Below are 22,601 nucleotides of genomic sequence, written 5' to 3'. Positions count from 1 at the left end.
ATGTTTTGTGCCAGAGACCCCCAGAAAAGAAGATTAGTTTTTTTTTGTAAAATCACAATTATTCTAAAGTGTCCAAAAATCAAAATCTCATTTATTATCTAAAATATATTTTTGAAATATTTTCAAAAATATTGCAAGCTGGCACGAAGTGACGCGCTGTGAGTTTGTAGATCTGCTATTTTTGAATAACCAAGATATAAATGGATAAAGTCGTTTAAATAATTGTGATGCTATGTTAAAGTTGTACAATGCAGAATCACAAATAACGATTTTTAGCAACCTCTGCTGGTCACTACCGTCACTGCATACAATTTCCCTAGTCCTCGATTACCCAGAATTCCATTCGTTTTCACCGGAAGCCGGAAGCGTTTCAAAAAGCGATCTTTTAATTGTTTTATACTATCTACGGATCGTTTCTCTTAGCCAGTGGAGCATTAGTTACCATGAGCTGTGCTTTCTTTTTCTGTTCTTTTTCGATCTTCCAATCCTACATTATCTTAAAATCAGCGAGAGGTTCCTTTTTGTTAATAGCGCGGTAGTTCCTGGCCAAACAGGAAACCGTTGCGGTAGTTCCTGAGGACGTCGGCCACGACGTCATGACGTTGGCCAGGAACGTCATTTTCCCGGGAAAGTCCCCCCCGTACACGTTCAATAGAAAATATATAAATAAAAGGCTTCCGGGGGTGAAATTCATGGAGTGGGTGTTGTGAAACTTTTGCCACTCGCAAAAGATATACAATTTAACTTTAGTTTTGTTGAAAACGTTACCTAGTATTACTTTAACTAGGCTACTTTTGCTAGTGGGGGGGGGGGGGGGGGGTTCTCTCACTGCCTTACACAGGACCAAAACATGTCCTGTAATGCAGGTTAAGTTTGGATTATTTTAAAGAATTTCCCTAAATACAATTGCAGATGTCTTCCGTTTGCATGATAGCTTATGCTTAAGTAAGTACATTTTATTTCTAAAGCGCATGTAAAACAACAGACGTTGCCCATAGTGCTGCAGAAGAATATACAAATTGACATGGGATAAAAGCGCAGAACTCTCCGAAATGATCCACCTGATCTGTCATTCGGACGGCAGACGGGGACGAGAGAGCTCACGGCGTCTTTACATCACGGTGAATGCAGTACGTAGATCTTTGGTAAGTACAATGAGAACAATCTGCTTATTTCTAACCCAATAGTGAGAAATTGAGTTTGATGAAAAACACTCATTTTTTTTTTCTGTTTTTGAATTCCTAAAAAGTTTCTCTAATTTTTGAGTATAAATTTATAACCCTAACGAATTAAAAAAAAAAAAAAAAAAATCCATTCACTTCAATGTTAAAAAATAAACGGACAAATAATTCACATTGTTTCTATAAAAAAATGATTAAAAACCCTGGCAGTGGGTGATTTTATTATGATTTTTTTTTTTTGACTGGTCCCTAAGAAATCTAAAATGACACAGATGCGTTCCCGGATTGAATGGATTAAAGGATGTGAATCACTGGCTTCTTTCAAAAGTGTCCTGGAAAAAGCATCTCTCAGAAAACTACGAGTGGAGATATATTTTTAAATACCACTGAAATAATGAGGGGGGTCATACACTGCCGCCGAATTGTGGTCCTATGAATTGAATACATAGGAAACAAAGTTTTTATGTTTTATCCCAAATGTTTTACTGTACCTCCGTGCAGTTTTAGATTTTTTACTAATAAAGTATCCCATCAATCAAATCCACATTGTAAAATCCTCTGTTATTTGAAAAAGTGGACCTTACAGATCTGTGAGGGTCCAGCGGGTTTCTAAGTGCAGGCACCCAAACTACTGTATGTGTACACTGTAGACTTGAGACTGCAACTGGCACTACAGATCAACTTCGGGGGAAAAGTGGCCCAGACCTCTCGCGTAGCGGTCTGGGCACCTAGGCTGCGCAGCGCGTCGCGGGTTCGAGTCCCCGATCCCGACGGCCTTTGTCACTCGCGTGTCACTCCCCAATCTCTCTCCCCATTTCCTGTCAGCCTACTGTCCTATCAATAATAAAGTCATGAAAGCCCCAAAACAAAATCTTTAAAAAAATCAACTTCAATCAATTTCAGATCAATATATGTATCCACTGAGGAGGAAGATTTTTTTTTTACTACATTTTTTATCCCGCGATTTTTGTAAACCATTTTTTTCACCCGGTGCCAATTTCCTAAGTGATCCTGGGCGCTACACCCGCCCTACACCAGCACTACACCAGTCCCCCACAGTAGGGAGGCCAGGGCCGAGCTCATGCTTCCTTCAATGCATGAGAGCCAACTGACCTTCTTGTCACCTGACAGGGGAGAGTTTCCCTGGTTGGACGTAGCGCGTGGAAGGAACACGTTATTCCAACCAGTTCCCTTCCCCTCCATCAGGCGCCCCGGCTGACCAGGGGGAGGCAGTTTAGTGACCAGGATTACTACATGTTTTTGTGAGGGTATTAACTACCCTAGGAGACACGGGGAGAACATGCAAACTCCACACAGAGTAGGCCCTTTCACCAACCCCACCTAGGGTATGGGCGCTGATGACGCGGAGGAGAAGACACGCCCCCAGCGCCCACAGTGTCCCCCGGCGGGAATCGAACCCAGGACCTTCTAGCTGTGAGGCGACAGCGCTACCGACTGCGCCACCGTGCCTCCCTGAGGAGGAAGATTTAATAGAATGGTTGGTTGTTATGTCATTGTGGCCAGGGTTGCCAGATCTGCTTATTATAATTTCCCCGCAAGATTTTATTTGAAAATAGCCGATCTATCGCGACGCGTTGTGAGCTTGTAGATCTGCTATTTTCAAATAGCCGATGTACATGTTAAAATGCTCATGTGGCCCATAGTCGCTTCTTTTGGGCTGGTTTTCCTAGACCTGGTTGCTTGTTTCTCTCACAGAATTTGGCAACACTGATTGTGGCATGCCGAGTGCTAATGTGGGTTGTTGCCGACACAACTGATGAGACCGTTCTGTAATTAAAGCTTCACACAGCTTTATGGACCGCAAACACACATACAGTACAGACAGACACACACACACACACACACACACACACACGTACATATCGGTGCACCAAGTCTATACACGAATCCACGGAGCGCTGCCCTGTAGGTGGCGCCGCCATTGCTGCGGTGTCAGACTCATCAGCTTCTGCTGTGGTTCTGTCCGTCTGTTGACGTTACCCTTTACCAGTGGTGGAAAGTAACTAAGTACATTTACTTAAGTACTGTACTTAAGTAAAATGTTGAGGTATTTGTACTTTACTTGAGTATTTCCAATTTCCAATACTTTTACTTCTACTCCACTACATTTCAGAGGCAAATATTGTACTTTTACTCCACTACATTTATTTGAAAACTTTAGTTACTAGTTACTTTTCAGATATAAATTATGATATAATGAAACATACCTTAATCAGTTTAACCCTATTTTATACATAGGCTATTTGAAAATAGCCGATCTACAAGCTCACAACGCGTCGCATCGCGACGCGTTGTGAGCTTGTAGATCTGCTATTTTCAAATATTTAGTACTTTTACTTTTGGTACTTTAAGTACATTTTGATGCCAATACTTTTGTACTTTTACTCAAGTAAATTTTGAATTCTGGACTTTTACTTGTAACAGAGTAGTTTTATATTGCAGTATTGGTACTTTTACTAAAGTAAAGAATTTGAGTACTTTTTCCACCACTGCCCTTTACCTGCTTGGCTGTTGGAGCACCATAAACTACACAGGTTCGTCCCGATTTTCTGTACATCTTTGTAAAGTTAGTGTTAGTAAAAAGCAGGTAAAAGAGTAACGTGAGCAGTCAGTGACAGCAAATGACTGACACCGTGAAGCAGCAGCTGACCCGAGTCTGACACCGCAGCAATGGCGGCGCCCCCTACAGGGCAGCGCTCCGTGGATTCGTGTATATAGGCTATATGCCTTACTGCAGTGGTTCTCAACCAGTGGTCCGGGGACCACCAGTGGTCCTTGGGGGGGTACCAGGGGGTCCCCAGCAAAATGAGTTAACATAGCATCAAAATCATTTTAGCTTTGGCTATTCAAAAGCAGATCTACAAGCTCATAGCGCGGCACCGAGTGCCGCGCTATGAGCTTGTAGATCTGCTATTTTTGAAAAATCTTGAAAATGTGTGCATAGCTTTGAATATATATCTTTTAAAGCGAACATTTTTAACTCAAATCTTTGCTTCTGGGGGTCCCTGGCAGAAAACATTTTCAGATGGGGGTCCGCGGCCAAATGTATATCAATTTAGGGGTCCCTGACATGAAAAGGGTTGAAAACCACTGCCTTACTGGGTACTTCACAGCTTCACTTACGTCTTCACCCTTTTCTGCTATTTTGGCGAATCAATTTGTGTGTGAGTGAAATAAGAGCGTACCGAAATGTGCTCTTTACAGTATAGAGGGCTTAAGTGGCACTGAATTTGCAGCCTAACAAAAGCTAATTCACCCTAGCGTATGATGGAGGACAATAATAAACGATTATCGTCCCATCCCTGATCACAACACATGGGGTTGTATCGTTCCATCTATGGGTTCGTGTTGCAGGAGGACGCTCCTGTGGCCATGCAGCTGCAATTATTTGGAAGGTGAGAAATGTAAGCAGGATTATGACTTATCCTACATGTTTTAGATCTCCCTCCACACAGGTGATACAAATGAATAAGCAATGCGAATCAACCCCTGAAAACTGCTGAACGAAGCATCGAATAATAATCCCCAATGCGGTGATGCTGGTGTCATAGCAGCAACAGCAGCAGTAATAATGAAACACAGGCGGTATGCTACAGCTAAGAGCAAGTGTCAAGAGCCAAAACAAAACAAATATAAGAATACAAGTAAGAATGTGAGAGAGAGAGAGAGATGCTATGCCCACTGAGACGCTGCATGCGCGCACTTTCCATATCTCCATGAGATTTAGGCACGACACTTCTGGTATAAAAAAATACAAATCAGCGGGGCGCCGAAGGCCGAGTGGTTAAGGCGCATACCACACATATAGGCTCTGATGCAGCCTGACAGCGAGTCAAACAGACCTTTGCCGTGTGTCACTTCCTGACTCTCTCCCCATTTCCCTAGGTCAGAGCGGTTGAGGGACGCAGTGCTGTTAGATCTTACAATGAAGTAAATATCTAGTATAATATAGTATAATATCTAAAATCCCAGACGATATCTAGTCTCATAAACACAATATTGATATCATTTATTTTACAGTTTTGGGGATGAGGTTTCACGAAATGCATCCAAGCGATTAAAAGAAAATGGCAAAGACTCGTGATTTTACAGTGTACATTTCTGTGCAGTATTAAGTGATCCTATGAACTTGGATTAACAAGGAACTAAACGACCAGATACAGAATTGACCGTTTTCCAGACATAGATTCAGGTGTGTCTGTTTGGTGTGTGTGCATTGGTTATGCCTGTCTTTAGAACAGTGGGGGCATGGAGTACAGGCCATGCAAATGTCCTATTTTGCGTGTGCGTGTGTGAGTGTGAGTGTGAGTGTGTGTGTGTGTGTGTACACAAAACTAAATGACGGTTAAGTGCAGAATTCCATGTCAGGATTTTGTTCTGTCCTGACCCTTCAGTCTTTCCAGGTCAGTTGACTGACGGTTCCTAAAGCATAGAGGGACTGATGATTAAAGGTCATTACACACCGGCGATTATGCGAATATACGCAAAATTCGGACTCGTTCCGAATAATTAAAAGACGCTTTTTCGCTTCGCTTTTTTGCTTTTTCGCTCCATGGAAGCTTGCATTGACTTTATAAGGTTTTTAAAAAAACGTATTATTCGCATGAAATCCTTAACACTCAATATATTTTAGTTTTATGCTTCAACAAGGTTATGTCGTCCCATGCAGAATGAGAGGGCTGATGGATTGGGGGAAATGCATGTGTTTCACATTGGAACAAGCGTGAGAACTGATGTTGCTGCCGTTAATTTCAGATCACTCCTATTTGGAATAAGGTCATCCTAGATGTGAGCATACTAGCTGATATACAGAACTTATGCCCAGCAAAAAGCGGTGCAGCAAAGTTGAGACAAATTCAACTTTCTGCAGCAGCCAACCAGAAGCGTGCTGTCGTATATCAAATAGGTGTCGCCTACAGGGATACACAACCGTGGGTGGTTCAAATGTTTTGTACACACACCCAGTTAGTGGAAAAACTGCAAGAAAAACTGGTGTGAATTTGACGATAAGAGCCGATATATGAAATAGCCATCGTCACACTCCAGCCTTAGTTTTCTCAACAGCACTGAAAGGTGTGTGTGTGTGTGTGTGTGTGTGTGTGTGTGTGTGTGTGTGTGTGTGTGTGTGTGTGTGTCACACCTGTACACATCAGGCTGTGTTGTAAATACAAGAGAATAGCGAGCTTAGAAACTACAGTGAGTGAGTGAGAACTGTCTAGTTGTTGTGTGAAGAGATGTGAGATAAAACAGACGGAGGGAGAAGGTGAGAGATGGAGATAGTGGCACAAACTCCATACAGTGTCAAATCCTTTGTGTTTATTTAACTCTGCCTGAGGGTGTAAACATGACGGGTCACGTGGCAGGTCGTGAACTGGACGCGAACCCACGAGAGGGACGCTTAGAGGTCAGTGTCTATGCGGCACACTAACGACCAGCCTGGTTCACTTATACTCCGTTGTGCACTGGTGTTGTGCGCCTAAAATAACCCGATCGGCAAACTCACCACACGCCATGGCGCGCATTTAGGGCTGTCGCGATTACAACATTTAATGTTGCCGATTAATTGTTAATTGTTAATCGTTACAAATAATTGCGATTAACGATTTAATTGTGTTTTTGGCATTGAACACTGGAACATATGAATACAAAAGTAATTTCTCTTCCGTTTGACTTTTTTAGGACAGATATGACAAATAACTTACAGTACAAATACAAAGAAATGACTGACATTTCATCATTTTATACTCCACAATACGTAAAAGTAGTGGAAATAGCTGATCTGCAAGCTTACGCTGTAAGCTTGTAGATCTGCTACTTCTGCTATTTTTGAACATTTAAAAAAGATTTATGAACATTTTTCAACACGATTAAGAGGATTATGCCAAATAATTGTGATTATCTCAAATAATGGTGATGAGGCGATTATGTAATAATTGTTACAGGCCTATGCCTATATCCAGGGATTCTGTAAAAACTATCACGATTCCTTTTCAATATAAGATGGATATGACCAATTTATGGATCAATCTATCAGCCGAGATATGTAATCACAGATCAATTAGAACTAGGCAAGATAATAATTCACCACACTGTTTATACAAGTCCAGCATTAAAACATTGACAATTCTCTATCGCAGTGGTACTTCAACACACTCACCGCCAAAGGGGAGAATTCTCCCCTTTTCAGTCAATGGTGTTTACCGCCAAAGGGGAGAATTCTCCCCTTTTATTTTTTTATTTTATTTTTTTTTATTTCTAAAAGGTTTCTCTAATTTTTGAGTATATATTTTTTTCCGTTATTCACAACGAATTAATTAAATTAATAAAAAATTTAAAAAAAAATCCATTCACTTCAATGTTAAAAAATAAACGGACAAATAATTCAATTTTTTTCTATAAAAAAATGATTAAAAACCCTGGCAGTGGGTGAGTACATTATGAATAAACTCTGGCAGTCAATGTGTTAAAGTGGGGTCCGTGGACCACCAGGGGTCCTTGAGGGAGTTCCAGGTTTCCTCATCAAAGTGAGTTAATATAGCAACAAAATCAACTGAACCACTTTAAACCACATATACGTCAGCTATTTGAAAACGCGTCGCATCTGCTACTTTCAAAAGTAGCAGATGCATGTGACATGTGAAAAATGTGGAATATTATGGAACATTTTAACAACACAAATCTTATATGGGGGTCCTGGCAAAATATTTTCAGATGAGGGTCCACGGCCAAATAAATATAAATTTAGGGGTGCTCGATATGAAAATGTTTCATGAGAACGACTGCTCTATTGTTCTCTTTGAGTCCTAACACTGTATCCGTGATTGTGGCTACAATGTTTTTCATACACGGAGCACAGAATTTGCCTCAGTGGGGGGGAAAAAAACACATCCTGCATATCATTTAAAGCGTCGCCAGAGCGCCGTAGTCTTTAAATCAACACGCCCTGAGCACAGCTGACAGTTGATAAACCTCTCTGCACTTCACTGGAGTAAATACTATTGTTTCAGTAGCATGGAGACTTGGAGAGACATTTAAGACAGGAAAGAGAGAGAGAGAGAGAGAGAGAGAGAGAGAGAGAGAGAGAGAGAGAGAGAGAGAGAGAGAAAACTCAACGCTGAGTTTAATCATGAGTCAAATTCAAACTGTGTACCAATCAGTGTGTGTGTGTGTGTGTGTGTGTGTGTGTGTGTGTGTGTGTGTGTGTGTGTGTGTGTGTGTGTGTGTGTGTGTGTGTGTGTGTGTGTGTGTGTGTGTGTTTGAGGTAGAGATTGTGTTGTAAACAGTGGTGTGTGGTGAAGGTACACACTTCCTCTGTCCCATGTCTGTTTAGAGCACCATCTCCTCTCCTCCCTTCTCCGTTGGAAAGTACAAGAACCAAAATGAGCACAGTGCGGAACGCACACACACGCACACACACACTTTTTGAAGTACTGAGGACATGGACTGAATAGAGGACTCATAGTTTATACTGTGAGTTGTGCGAGTTTATAAACTGATTTTTGCTACAGTTTGGCAGTTTTTAGTCAAGTAATTTCATTGTTTTTTGGATTCTTCATTCACCATGAAGTAATAGAAGAAAAACAAGGTCACTGATAAAATGAGTCATTTGGTAGTATGTAATTCTTTCATATAGTTGCTACTGTAGTTCAATTGTTCAACTGTTTATAACAACACTGGCTGTTATAAACTCTCTGCATGCATCGTGCATATCATTTTAAACGTTTCCTGTGTGTGATAATTATCAGTGCAGATCACAGACACTAACACATTGTTAAGTAAATGCAATCACAAGAAACCCCAGTCAAATGTAAAATAAAAGTCAATAAGAGCTAATTCAAAGCTAAGGGACAAGAGGGCATGGGTTACATTATATTGTTGCTGTTGGGGCAGAAACCTCGTATCTCCATATTTTAACTTTTTGTGTTTTTTCATAAATTAATGCCCTACTTGATCACACTACGTCACACAAAAGCATCAAAAGTAGCAGATCTACAAGCTCGAAACGCGGCGCGAAGCGACGCGTTTCGAGCTTGTAGATCTGCTACTTTTGATACTTTTGAATTTGAATGTTTTGGACATATGAGGTTTCCCCCCCGACATAGACGATATGTTGATATGCATTTGTGAGTACTTTGACATTTAAATTCTCGTTTCGACTACCACTCCCCTTGCACGCGCACACGCAGTCACACACACACATAAAATACTTTATTTGAGTTCAAATTATATTATTAGTATTTTAGACCTACAGGGGAATTAATTATAAAAGCATAAACAGTAAACACCTAAGGGTACACATAGCACGTTTTTTTCTCTCTCATATACACACACACACAGCAGGCTGAACCTGTGGCAGCTCTACGTGTTTAGACGTGCCACACTCTCTTAACACTAACATCTCCAGGCTAGAAAATATTGAAAGCAAGTCAATGTCTTTGCATTTCACGCACACACACACACACACACACACACACACACACACACACACACACACACACACACACACACACACACACACACACACACACCACACACACACACACACACACACACACACAGCTTGTGTGATGGCTTGAGAAGGGACAAAGCAGGTGACCGTGACATCACTCTCCTGGCTGAATCAAAGTGAAAGCCAATGCTAGCTTCAACTGTTGAAGTTAGCATTAGCTTTCATACAGTAAAGTTAAGACAAACATCTACATTTTACCCTCCGTTCTAAAAACAAAATCTACGCCGCTACCAAATGGCCTCGTCGACACACACAGGGAGGAGCATGCTACCAATCTTCTTGTCACACAAGCGTGCAGTAAAACGCTCACAGTAGACTAATTGTACAGTGAAGTGCTTATTTGCCAGAAAGCCAACGGATACCTTTAAATTTGGAATGTGCACGTGCTCATACATGCACACGCACGGACGTGCACACACACACACTCTCTAGCCAAAACCTACAAAGCAAAGAATGTGAAACGAGACACTAAATGCCTAATTTATGATCCGTCATTACGACGGTGTCGCCCGGCGATAATAACACACCAACAAGCCTGGCCACGTGTCACGGATGCGACGCATTATGAGCTTGCAACAGCACCAACGTACGATTAACCCTTTAAGACCTGTAACGCATCTGTGTCATTTTAGATTTCTTTGGCTATTCAAAAATAGCAGATCTACAAGCTCATAGCGCGGCACATGAGCTTGTAGATCTGCTATTTTTTGAAAAATAGTGAACATTTGTGCAAATCTTTGCTTCTGCGTCTTCTAAATCCTAACAGTTTTTTTTTATTTTTACATATGTTGCTATAATATCAGTTTTTGCATGTCAAGGACCCCCAAAATGACATGTATTTGGCCGCGGACCCCCATCTCAAAATATGTTCTTCCAGGGACCCCCAGAAGCAAAGATTTCAGTTCCAAATGTTCGCTTGAAAAAATATATATTGAAAGATTTGCGCAAATTTTCACGATTTCTCAAAAATAGCAGATCTACAAGCTCATAGCGCGGCACTCGGTGCCGCGCTATGAGCTTGTATATCTGCTGTTTTTGAATAGCCGAAGTGTAAAATAATGCTTTTTCGCTCAAATCAAGAAGTGACACAGATGCGTTCCAGGTCTTAAAGGGTTAAGTATAAATCGGGCTCAACGCCTCCGGCCAAACTCCTACAGGGTTTCCACTGCCATGCTTCAGTAAACCTACCATCATCACCAGTCTATTCTGAAACACACTTCCTAAAAAAACACTGGAGCCTCAGTCTGAACTACTGCAAAAAGGGAAGCGTCAAGCGTGTCGTATTGTATGTCTGCACAGACAAGAGACAGCATGTCTGAGTTTCCCCCCCAAAAAAACATTAAGGCAATCTCTTGGTGTAGTTTAGGCTAGGACCAGCACAATTGCTTGTTTTGGCCCCGTTGTTTAATGAGTTTAATGAGAACTTTAAAAGTGGTTCAGTTTGGTTTTCTGGGATAAAGATGATTGGCAACCATTGCATTTCTTGCAGTTCGGGAATACCATGATGTTTAGTGATGAATAATTTGTGGAATCACACTGAGGACATTGTGATTAGAGTACATTGTGGTACGACAAAGTATAAAGTAGGACTTAGGTGGTCATGAGACTAATCAATTTAGTCACATAAAAAAATTTTTTTTCCATGTCAATTTGTTGATATATAATAAATAAAATAAAAACCTGAAATCGATATAAATAACAATGAGAAGATGATCGATAATTGCAGTCCTAAAGAGAAGGGGCCTGATCATAGTATCTTCAATTCTGTGAACAGTGTATGGAATGTGTGCGTAAAAGCAAATGTACTTTTGAGACTTGTCGACAGCATAGTGCGACATACTGTTTAAGATGGATACAAAAAACTGACTGTTCTTGTTCACATCACCAAAAAACCTAATTTCACTGAAACATTAAACACTGAAACACTGTTAAATAATTCTCGTTTCCCTTCAGATATCTGATAGGACAGGTCATAGGGAAACAGACAGGGGTGATTGAATAGATAGATTGAATGGAACCATATGCAACCGTGTACTTGGAGGTGTTGTTTATCTTGTAAGGACTATTAGGCATACTTCTTTTCATTGATTCTACAATATATGAGGAACCAGAACAAAATAATTGTACTCGTATGTACTCGTACACATTACACAAGATGTAACTTCAAGGTGTATTTGGTAATGGTATCTAATCAAACTTCAGAACCTCAAAGCTTTACTTTGGCCAACGTGTTTTTGTGTCTGATCGTTCATGGGAAAAAGATCTTTCTCAGTCTGCTGCCATTGGCCTTGTGGCTCTGTAGCCACTTCCCATGTGACATCATTCTGAAACAGGCCGTGGTTTGGGGTGATCGTGTGACCATTGATGATTCTGTGAACTTTGCCGACGCAGCGTTCATCGTAGTCTTGGCCGATATTCTTAGGGCTGTCACAATTACAAATTTAAGTTGACGATTAATAGTCACTCAAATAATTGCGATTAACAATTTAATTGTGTGTTTGGCACTGAATATTGGAACATGTGAGGCCTTTTAGGGTTCATAATCCAAAATTGCACAGGGCAGATAGGACAAATAACTGAAATATATACAAAGAAATTATTGACATATATACATGTAAAAATAACAGAAATAGCTGATCTACAAGCTTACAACGCGTCACAAAGTGAGCTTACAAGCTTACAACGCGTCACAAAGTGACGCGTTGTAAGCTTGTAGATCAGCTATTTCTGCTTTTTTAATATTTGAAAATGTGTGAACATTTTTAAACATGGAAATAGGGCTGAACGATTTTGGGAAAAAATCTAATTGCGATTTTTCTGACTGATATTGCGATTGCGATTTGATTGCGATTTTTTTAATTAAAAAAGAAAATCTTTAAAAAAAATTTAAGTCAAGCTTCAGTTTAGTATTCACTGTGTACGTTTAAAAAGTAATTGGAAGTAATGGAACATTACCAAATGGCATACCATTTATTTACTGTTCTAGATCCTAATAAATAAGGATGAGAACTAAAAGATATGAATTGCTTCATTGCTTCCAACATGTATCTTCCAAGTACTTTTTTTCCCATGTATATATTTAAACATTTAGCTGGAATAGAAATAGCTTATTTTTGTAAACAACCCAACATTGAACTTGTTAAGTCATTAACTTATGGCTCAAGAAGAGAAGCTTTTTCTGAAATGAAGTTCAATAAATAAAAATAAAATTAAACAAATAATTACCTTTTTGTGTAAACAATTCACAGCAGTGAAATAAGTAGGTATTTCACTTATGGCTAAAGAAGCATATTTACTGATATCCAGTATTTAGCTTATGTAGATTAACATTCAACTAAAATGTAACACTTTTTTGTCTCACAAGGCAAAGTCCTCTCCTACTGTACATTGTATTACTACTACTCGTTGGAAGTGAAAAACTCAGAATACATAACGCAGTGGTGGAAAGTAACTAAGTACATTTACTTAAGTACTGTATTTGTACTTTACTTGAGTATTTCTAATTTCCAATACTTTAACTTCTACTCCACTACATCTCAGAGGCAAATATTGTACTTTTACTCCACTACAATTATTTGAAAACTTTAGTGACTACTTACTTTTCAGATATAAATTATAATATTGTAAAACCTAAATTAACCACTTTGGCCCTATTTTATACCTAGGTTATTTGAAAATAGCAGATCTACAAGCTCACAACGCGCCGTGATGCAACGCGTTGTGAGCTTGTAGATCTGCTATTTTCAAACATTAGTACTTTTACTTTTGGTACTTTAAGTACATTTTGATACCAATACTTTTGTACTTTTATTCAAGTACATTTTGACTTTTTACTTGTAACAGAGTACTTCTACATTGCAGTATTGATACTTTTACTTAAGTACAACATTTGAGTACTTTTTCCACCACTGTACATAACATAAGTGACAAAGATACAGTTCATAGTCGCTTCTTTTGGGCTTGTTTTCATAGACAGGGTTGCTTATTTCTCTCACAAAACCTGGCAACACTGACCAGGAAGTGCTTTCCATCGTATTGTTTACATTGCATCCAACAGTAATAGTTTAATAATGATGGGAAAATATAAGTTACACTTACAGAAACAAACATAGATAGGAGCAACACTACTACTACACTACTTGTGTCGCACCGAAAATAATGTTTTACCGCTACGCGCGGCATCAGGGATTTGCGCAACACGGCCGTTCGACAAACTTTAAATACTCGTAGCCGACGGAGACCTAACTCTATGAGAGGGACAGAGCGAGAGAGAGAGAGAGAGAGAGAGAGAGGGGGGGGGGGGCTCGCTGCCCTCTCGCTCCCTGTAGCGAGATGCAGGCAGCCACTCTGGAGAGAAGGAGACAAGTCCCGCGGGTGCTCTGGGATTAATATGAATATTAAAATGATTTATTATGATAAAATTAAAAATTAAAAAATCGCGGCCTTTGCGATTAGCTAATCGCGTGGTTTCAAATCGCGATTTCGGTTTGAAAACGATTAATCGTTCAGCCTTACATGGAAACCATTATGACGATTATGGAAAAATAATCGCGATTATCTCAAATAGTTGCAAATAGACGATTATGTTATAATTGTGACAGGCCTAGATATGCCATTACATGGCATAGTTGAATGCTTGATTCTGATTGGTCAATTACTGAATTCAACGTTCTGTTATTCTTCAACAATGACTGACCACCTGAATCGACTAATCAATCCATCAATCAATCAATCCGGTGCTTGGTTGTTGCCATATTCAACAAGGCAGGCATGTAGACAAACACACTGTCATTTTACAGCTACAATAAAGAATGTTTTTGAAAAAATTTGAGGTAGAGAAATAGGCAATGCAGTGACATAATTTTGGTTCATATTTGACCACCGCTTCCTACCGGAGTTTAGCGAGCTGACCTGTTGCGCTGGTGGAAGCACCTGGCATAATCTAATGGACTATATCTTTCTTTACCGTAAGCAGTTAAATCAATGCTATCGTTTCATTGCGTTTTGTGCCAATTCATTAATTGCTTTAATTACTTTAATAAGTAGGCATGTAATAAGCGGGTTAATAAATGGTGAGAAATAAACCCCAACAGGGTGATTGTAACCGATGTGAAGTGGAGGGGTCTTTGTCCTATTTATATTATTTCTCAACAATGACCTGCACAACATTCATCATACCTTGCTTATGTTATGTTGATACATACATTATCAGAAGCTAAAACATCCCCTGGATAAGAAGCAGGCCATGGTTATCCCAAATATCCACACTTAGCCCATTAAGACCGGGAACACAGCACGTGTTCCTTTTTTTGGATTTCTATGGCTATTCAAAAATAGCAGATATACAAGCTCATAGCATGGCACTGAGTGCCGCGCTATGAGCTTGTAGATCTGCTATTTTTGAAAAATCTGTAAAAAAAAATCAGATCTTTGAATATATATTTTTTAAAGCATTTGTAAATCAAATCTTTGCTTCTGGGGGTCCCTGGAACAAAATATTTTACAAATGTTCGCTTTAAAAAATATATATTTGAAGATTTGCACAAATTTTCACGATTTTTCACGAAGCTATGAGCTTGTATATCTGCTATTTTTGAATAGCCAAAGACATCTAAAATGACCGAGATGCGTTCCCGGCTTGAATGGTTTTAAGTTGTGACAACTTAAGACATTCACTCATGAAGAGAAAGACATAACGTTTTGAAAGAAGAGAAAGTGGACAGGGTGGACAGTGGACAGGAAGGGAGAGAGGTTGTAGGTGGGACAGTATCAGGAAACAGCTGATGTGTGGACGTGGAGGTATGTGCATTGTTGCTGTTCATTAGGACACTGTTTCTCAACCAGTGGTCCAAGGGCCATTATTGGTCCAAGGGAATTTTTTTTTAAATGTTTAAAAAAAAAGAAAATTTGACTGTAAATCAGCTATTTTCTGTGCAACACCGATGCATAACTAAGAATATATCCAGCATTAAGATCAGTTTATTCAAAATGTTTTAATGATTGTGTTATGCCTTCTTATATATACAGGTACATATTGTTGTGGGGAGGTGGCGGTCCTTAAGGATTGGTTGAAGTATGCTAGTCAAAAAAGGTGGAGAACAACCGATATAGGATGTAAAATGTACATCGCTGCCAGTTTAGACTAGAGGTTGTTCTCATATCAATATCATTGTTTCTTAAAGCTGCACTACAGTATGTACCTTTCCTCTTCGACCCCGGATTTGAACCCAGTTTCCTGTGCAAGTGCTGACATTTTTACCATTGAGCTAATAAGGCCTGCCTGCCTGCTAGCTTAGAGGATAAATAAAATCTTGACCATCAGGTCTAATTTTGTGTCAGATCTTGAGTCTAGGTGAGACATGACCTTTGACATGATCTAAATGTCTCAATAGAAGAGCAGGGAGACAAAATACAACCACCCCAGTTGTATAAGTTATATAGTATTAACATACACTACCATACAGATTGGACAAAATGACATTTTATTCATTAATAAAAGACATAGTGACGCTTTAACCACTTTCACTATATTAGGGATCTGTGCGGCCCCTAATTTTATATTCAGCAGAAATAGGCAAATATTCAGAGAAAATAGCCGATCTACAAGTTCACAAGACATTGTGTTGTGATGTGTTGTGAGCTCGTAGAGAACAGCTATTTTGGGCAAAGAGATTTGGTGCAGAGGTAGGGGGAAAAAAAGGAGGGTACCATGTGTAGGACCGTGGGCAAGCACACTGGCATGAGGGAAAAAGTGAGGGGACATTAGTGGGGGGGGGGGGGGGGTCGCCGGTGACGTCATGACATTCACTGTCAGTTTTGGTGTAGCTCCAGAGAGTATACAAATGTAACCAAACTAGTGGTTTGGCCCGCTATGCGGCCCTCACATCTATCTAGTAGCCAACAATATAAGGCTATATTATGCTATCATTACAATTATTGTGGGTCACTGGTCATGCACATACACATGGCTACATATTTAATGACAAACGCAATGCAACAACAGAGGACGGCACAGAAGAACATCTTCTGTGGTCGGTGACGGTATCTCTCTGTGTGTGTCACGCACACCGCACACGCACACACACACACACACACACACACACACACACACAGTCTGAATCGTGAATATTTTGTTCCGCGGCGGGCATAACAAAGGTTTAGCGAGAACACTCGCACACACACTCCTTTCGTGAGTTCGAAGCGAGACACACACACACACAAACACGGAAAGGCCACATGAGGAATTTGCTAAAAGCACACTGTGCATGTTGCGTGTTACAGCACATTAGGTTACCTATTGAATTGAGTTTATGTCGTTGCGTCCTGCCATCACTGCAATAACGTCAGGTCACAAAATCGGACGTCTATGGTCTATGGTGTAACACATACCATGTCCGCGTGCGGGACAAAATAAAGTAGACTGGACTACATTTTCTTACTATACCAGGACCTGGATAAGTGTCAAAATATAACAAAACTGTGCTTAATATATTTAGAAAAATATAACATATAAACTAAATGTTAAATTATGCTCTAGGGGTCACTTAAGAATTACAAGTTTGACCCAAGTCTAACTGCTGTCTGCTTTACCTTAAGCAGTATTTAACTGGCCACACTATTACACAGATTTAACATTCCAGATTGATTTAAACATGAATCCACTGTGCTGACTAATACACCATGATATAGGAGTACAAAAAAGTTGCATTGCAATGTTACATGGCTGAGCAGATTATGCAAAATAGCCCATTTGATAGATGTAAACAAAGGCAGAACTACAGGCTAACGTAGCTTGTTGAAACCTCATCCTGATCCAGCTTCACTTTGTTCCACCCCAAATGGACAGAAAACTTTTAAACACACACTGCTGTTAAATAAGCTACGACATCAATGAGTCTAACCAAGGCATTGTGGTGTTGGAAATGTTGATTAACAGTGCCGTATGAGTCATTTCAATGCAGATTAAGAAAGACGGAAGCTAACAAGCTAACGAAGGATGCATTACACACACGCACGCACGCACACACAGACACACACACACACACACACACACTGTCTGACTGGCCGCGATGGTATGGATAGACCATACACGTCCGATTCTGTGACCTGCCGTTATTGCAGTGATGGCAGGACACAAGGACTTAAACAGAATTCAATTGGTAACCAAATGCGCTGTAACCCGCGACACGCGCGGTTACCGCCTTCTGGTGAAAGATGTTGCGTAATCATGTAGTGCGGCAAACATGGGCCAAAAAACTAATACAAATGTATGCTGCTGAACAATTAAAAGTAGACTATGCAATGGCTACAGGCATGATTGATTTTTAGGCTAAATGTGTTGGAAATTGGACACGTGGTCTGCTCGAACTAAGCTCAACAAAGAATGCGGATAAACAGGAAGTGTCGAACCACAAGCCAATTGTATAGATAGATGCACTCCTCCTCAAAATGACGAACCGAACCCCTAATGGACCCCTGTAATCGGTTCCGAGATCCAAGTGGAGCAGACATTAAAAAAAGGAAAAAAGAGAGACGCACCCGGACGGCACCCATTATTTTATGAACCCGACAAAACTAAAATGCTGTTCTAATACAGTCTGCGAAATGTCAGCTACTCCATGCTGTAGCAGCCTACAATAAAGACATTGATAATGTCATTAAATTGCATGTTTTCACCTCGATTAATAAGGAATCCATGATCACACATGCCACAGTGCACTTTGATTCCACAGAGGTATAGTTTGATTCGCTTTGTGCGTGCGCTCTTGGCTCTCTCTTTAACTGACAGGGGAACAACTTTGTTCCCCCATATATTGTGCTGCAGTAATCTGATCCCTGGTCAGTCAATCATAGCAGCACTTGATTCTAGCACTTGAATCTGCTTCTTTCACACCCACAGCCAGCATACAGAGATCAACGATTTGTTGTGTATTAGCTTGTCTGGTACCAAGTTGATCGAGTTGAGAGAGCAACTGCACGTAGCTTTTGATTTGGCGGAGACAATGAGAAGAGAATGGGTCCTAAAATGCTTCTTTACTTACATACTCTGTCTCAACTGGATCTGATACAAGATCACCTAGGGAGACAGAGAACTGCCTTTCAGCTAGGTCATTGTCGACCCCCTAGTCATTGTTAACCCTTTCAGCCTCTTCTGTATTGTCGTAATTGTACAGGCTTTGTGCCGTCAGAGAAAAAGCCTTTCCAAGGTTTTTTGGGGTGGAAACACAGAACAACCTCGGCTCAGCTCTATGCTCTTCTATGGAGTGTTGCTGTGTCAGGAGAGCTGCCTGGGACACAAAGCAGCCTCTGCTGGTCAGGTACTGTACAAAAGGAAGGCTGCAGCCACGTAGGAAGTCAGTTCACCCACAGCCACAGCAGCAGTAACAGTAGCAGCAGCAGCAACAGCAGCTGAAACAACTCCCACACAAAGATGTCTTCCGGCATGAACATGAGCAAGATCACCTTCTACGAGGAGAAGAACTTCCAGGGCCGCTCCTACGAGTGCATGAGCGACTGCTCTGACATGTCCTCCTACATGAACAAGTGCCACTCCTGCAAGGTGGAGAGGGGCTGCTTCATGGTGTACGACCGCACCAACTACATGGGCAACCAGTACTTCATGAGGAGGGGCGAGTACTCCGACTACCAGAGCATGATGGGCATGAGGGACTCCATCAGGTCCTGCCGTATGATCCCCATGCACAGGGGCAACTACAGGATGAGGATCTACGAGAGGGAGAACTATGGTGGACAGATGCACGAGATGATGGACGACTGTGAGAACATCATGGACCGTTACCAGATGAACAACTGCATGTCCTGCAACGTGATGGACGGCCACTGGCTGATGTACGAGCAGGCCAACTACAGAGGCAGGATGATGTACATGAGGCCCGGCGAGTACAGGAGCTTCCAGAACATGGGCTTCGACAGCGGCATGAGGTTCATGAGCATGAGGCGCATCATGGATTCCTTCTACTAGTTTAAATATCAGGAAATTAACTAATCTGAATAAAGTTGTTTCAATGTGGAACAAAAAAAGAACGGATTATGATGCATTTATTTATATTATATATAAATACATATATATATATATATCACACTTCAAAAACCACATGACCCCTGGCGCCCCTATTCTGGGCATGTCATATACTGTAGGCAAACATTCTGTGAAAACAGCCGATCTACAAGCTCACGTGTTGCAAGCTTGCACATCGGCTATTTTGACCGAAGAGGTTTAGTGCAGAGGGAAAAGGGAGGGGACCAAGCACAGGGTTTAAGTGATTAATTAAAACTGATATAATAATTGTAATAATAATAATAATAATAATAAATACAGCCACAAGCAGCAATACAGGGACCAAGCGATGCAATATGCATTATGTATAACACAATATGCAACATGTTGTTGATGTTTGGACAACATCAGCAGGAGTAATATAATATATATTTTTTGCAGAAATCTGCTTCCTGGTGGCGCTATAACAGGCCAATGTGAGACATTTGGGGACGAGTTTTTTACTTGGCCTCCAAGGAGTATGTGTGCAGTTTCATGGCAATCGGTCCAACAGTGCCGGAGATTAGCTGCTCAGAGAAAGACGGACAGATGTACGAAAACATAGTTCTGGCCACGCCTTCGGCCTGGAGGAGACAATAAGTGTAAGCTCTATATGTTGATAGTAATAATTGCTATACTGTTCAGTAACAGGGTTCTCCCTGTCTCTCCAGCTCTTTAGTAAACAGAAGATACATTTTCAGGGATACCAGTTTCACCCAATCAAGAGAGACAACTCATACAGGATACAGGATAAACTGTAAAGTGATGAAACAAAAAATGAGCAGACAAAATTGAAGCTGATAAATGGCTTCTCTCTCCTGATTGTATGAAATTGGTGTCCCACCTGAAAATGTTTTTTTTTTCTGTTAAAGAGATGGAGAGACATGTTAATGAACAAACATTATTATCAGAATATAGAGCTTTAACTTTTTAACAAAAGACTTTCTGTTTCAACCTAAAAATAATAACTTATAACACATTCAAGATATTTAGGCTATATGAAAACATGTCATCTGTGTACAACATTATGGCTGCAATCCTCAGTCACTACTGCACGCTTTCATAACTGGATGGAGTTATAAGAGTTGTAGCAGCTACGCCTTGGACAAAAACCTCAGTCCGGCTCCAACAACAGGCCGTGGACGTTTATACTGACATGGAGCACCATTTAATTTGATGTCTCTACTGACTACAACCGCAGACTGATTGTAGCAATATGCTGTATTAAAACGCCACTAACAGTGCCCACATCTGACGAGAAAGAAAGGCAAAGGCAAAGGGAGGGGACACAGCCTTCAAGTAGTGTGCCATGCTGCCTGCTATGGGCCCCCCTGTCCCCCCCACCCAGGAGAAAGTAAACAAACTAATTTCGCACGACTGAAGCTTTTTGTGTGTGAATGTAACGAGGATCAGTGTTTTCTTTTATTTGATTTTAAGGCATACTACACCACATTTTGATCAGATACAACACAACAAACAGTAGTACAAATCTTCAGTGTGTATCATTTAAAAAGGGATATTTCACTTCCAAATAAAATAAACTTAAAAAAAAAATATATATATAAAAATAAATGAAATAAATCATGGAAAAATGATTTTTTTTTCCCATTACTTTTTTATAAACTTGTTTTAATGTTTATTTTATTTGAAAGTGAAAGAGTGGTAGAATGGACGCGTGTAACATTTGTCAAGACAAGAGTTTTTAGACGTGACTCGGGGAAATAAACAAGGAACAAATGGATGAACCAGCAGTAAGCTGGACCAGGCATTTGAAACAAACAAGACTTGAACAACATTGTGCTGGGTTATTGTTAATTATCATTTCATAAAGTATACTACTCACAGCACGCATAGGGCATAAGCCCCGGTGACGCTCTCGCTGTCCCGCACCAGGAAGCTTCCATCCCTGCCCGCCCGGGCCAGCAGCTCTTCGGCCGCGGCTCTGCTCAGGTCGCGGTGATACCACATCATGGGCGACGACACCCCAGCAGCAGCGCCGCCGCCGCTAGCAGCAGCACCGCCGCCGCCGGCCATGGCCACAGCCCTTCAACACGTAATTTTTAGATATGGCAGCTTTGGTATTCCATACACCACAACACGTAATTTTAGATATGGCAGCTTCGGTATTCCATACACCACCCACCACCTACTAACACCACCAACACCCAAAACAACACCTACTAGTGCTACTACCACCACCCGGGAGGAAGAAAAAAAAACTCCCCACTCCTCCACAACGGTCAAAATATCCTTTTAATTCACAACGCGAGGGAATTAAAGTACAGCTGCTCCCCCCGTTGGGTGTAGGACTAGAGTAGGAAGTTGCGACGGAGGTGTTTAAAAACGTGTCTTTTTTGTTTTGTTTTCCAGTGTCTCGGTTCGAGGTTTTCTTCTTTCTTTTCCCTTGTTGTTTTTGTTTCCCGTGTCCGTCAGTACAGTTTTTTTTCAGTTCCTGAAAAGGCTCCTCGCTGCTGCTCTCAGCGCCTCCTCTCTTCGTTTACTTCCCGGTGTCCCGCCGTACGACGGAAACCAGCGGATGTGAATCCACGCTGGAGGGAGGGAGGGAGGAGGGAGCAGTGGTGGAAGAACCACTCAGAGGTTTTTTTTACCGAAATAAAAGTAGCAATATGTATAACAAATATATAAGTACAAGTATTGCATTTCCCTGTGTTTAGTTCCCCTAACTTCCTCAGGGAAGAGGGGGGAGGAGGAGGGAGCAGGGAGGGAGCCGTAAGAAGTAGGTATAGGCAGTGGTGGAAAAAGTACTAAAATTCTTTACTTAAGTAAAAGTACCAATACTGCAATATAAAAATACTCTGTTACAAGTAAAAGT

The 22,601-nt window shown here is 40.8% G+C and overlaps 2 protein-coding genes across 2 annotated transcripts in view; one reads left to right on the top strand and one right to left on the bottom strand.

Annotated features, from left to right (window-relative positions):
- The window catches only part of inppl1a (inositol polyphosphate phosphatase-like 1a), a 73,105-nt gene extending 50,850 nt beyond the window's left edge, over nucleotides 1-22,255 (bottom strand). The window contains exon 1 of the mRNA XM_080428661.1: nucleotides 21,612-22,255. Coding sequence (XP_080284787.1) covers nucleotides 21,612-21,802 — 191 coding nt within the window. The 5' untranslated portion in view covers nucleotides 21,803-22,255. The remainder of the gene's footprint in view (nucleotides 1-21,611) is intronic.
- LOC308085488 (gamma-crystallin M2-like) lies at nucleotides 19,142-19,693 on the top strand (the record flags this gene model as incomplete). The annotated part of the gene is made up of 1 exon (XM_080428660.1): nucleotides 19,142-19,693. One exon carries the CDS (start codon nucleotides 19,142-19,144, stop codon nucleotides 19,691-19,693), a length of 552 nt encoding a protein of 183 aa, XP_080284786.1.
- Nucleotides 22,256-22,601: the final 346 nt, after the last annotated feature.

This window comes from Gymnoscopelus braueri, assembly GCF_963280865.1.
Source record: "Gymnoscopelus braueri genome assembly, chromosome: 5".
NCBI classification, from domain to species: domain Eukaryota; kingdom Metazoa; phylum Chordata; class Actinopteri; order Myctophiformes; family Myctophidae; genus Gymnoscopelus; species Gymnoscopelus braueri.
Note: the sequence above shows the minus strand (reverse complement) of the source record. Positions and strands in the feature narration are given on the sequence as shown.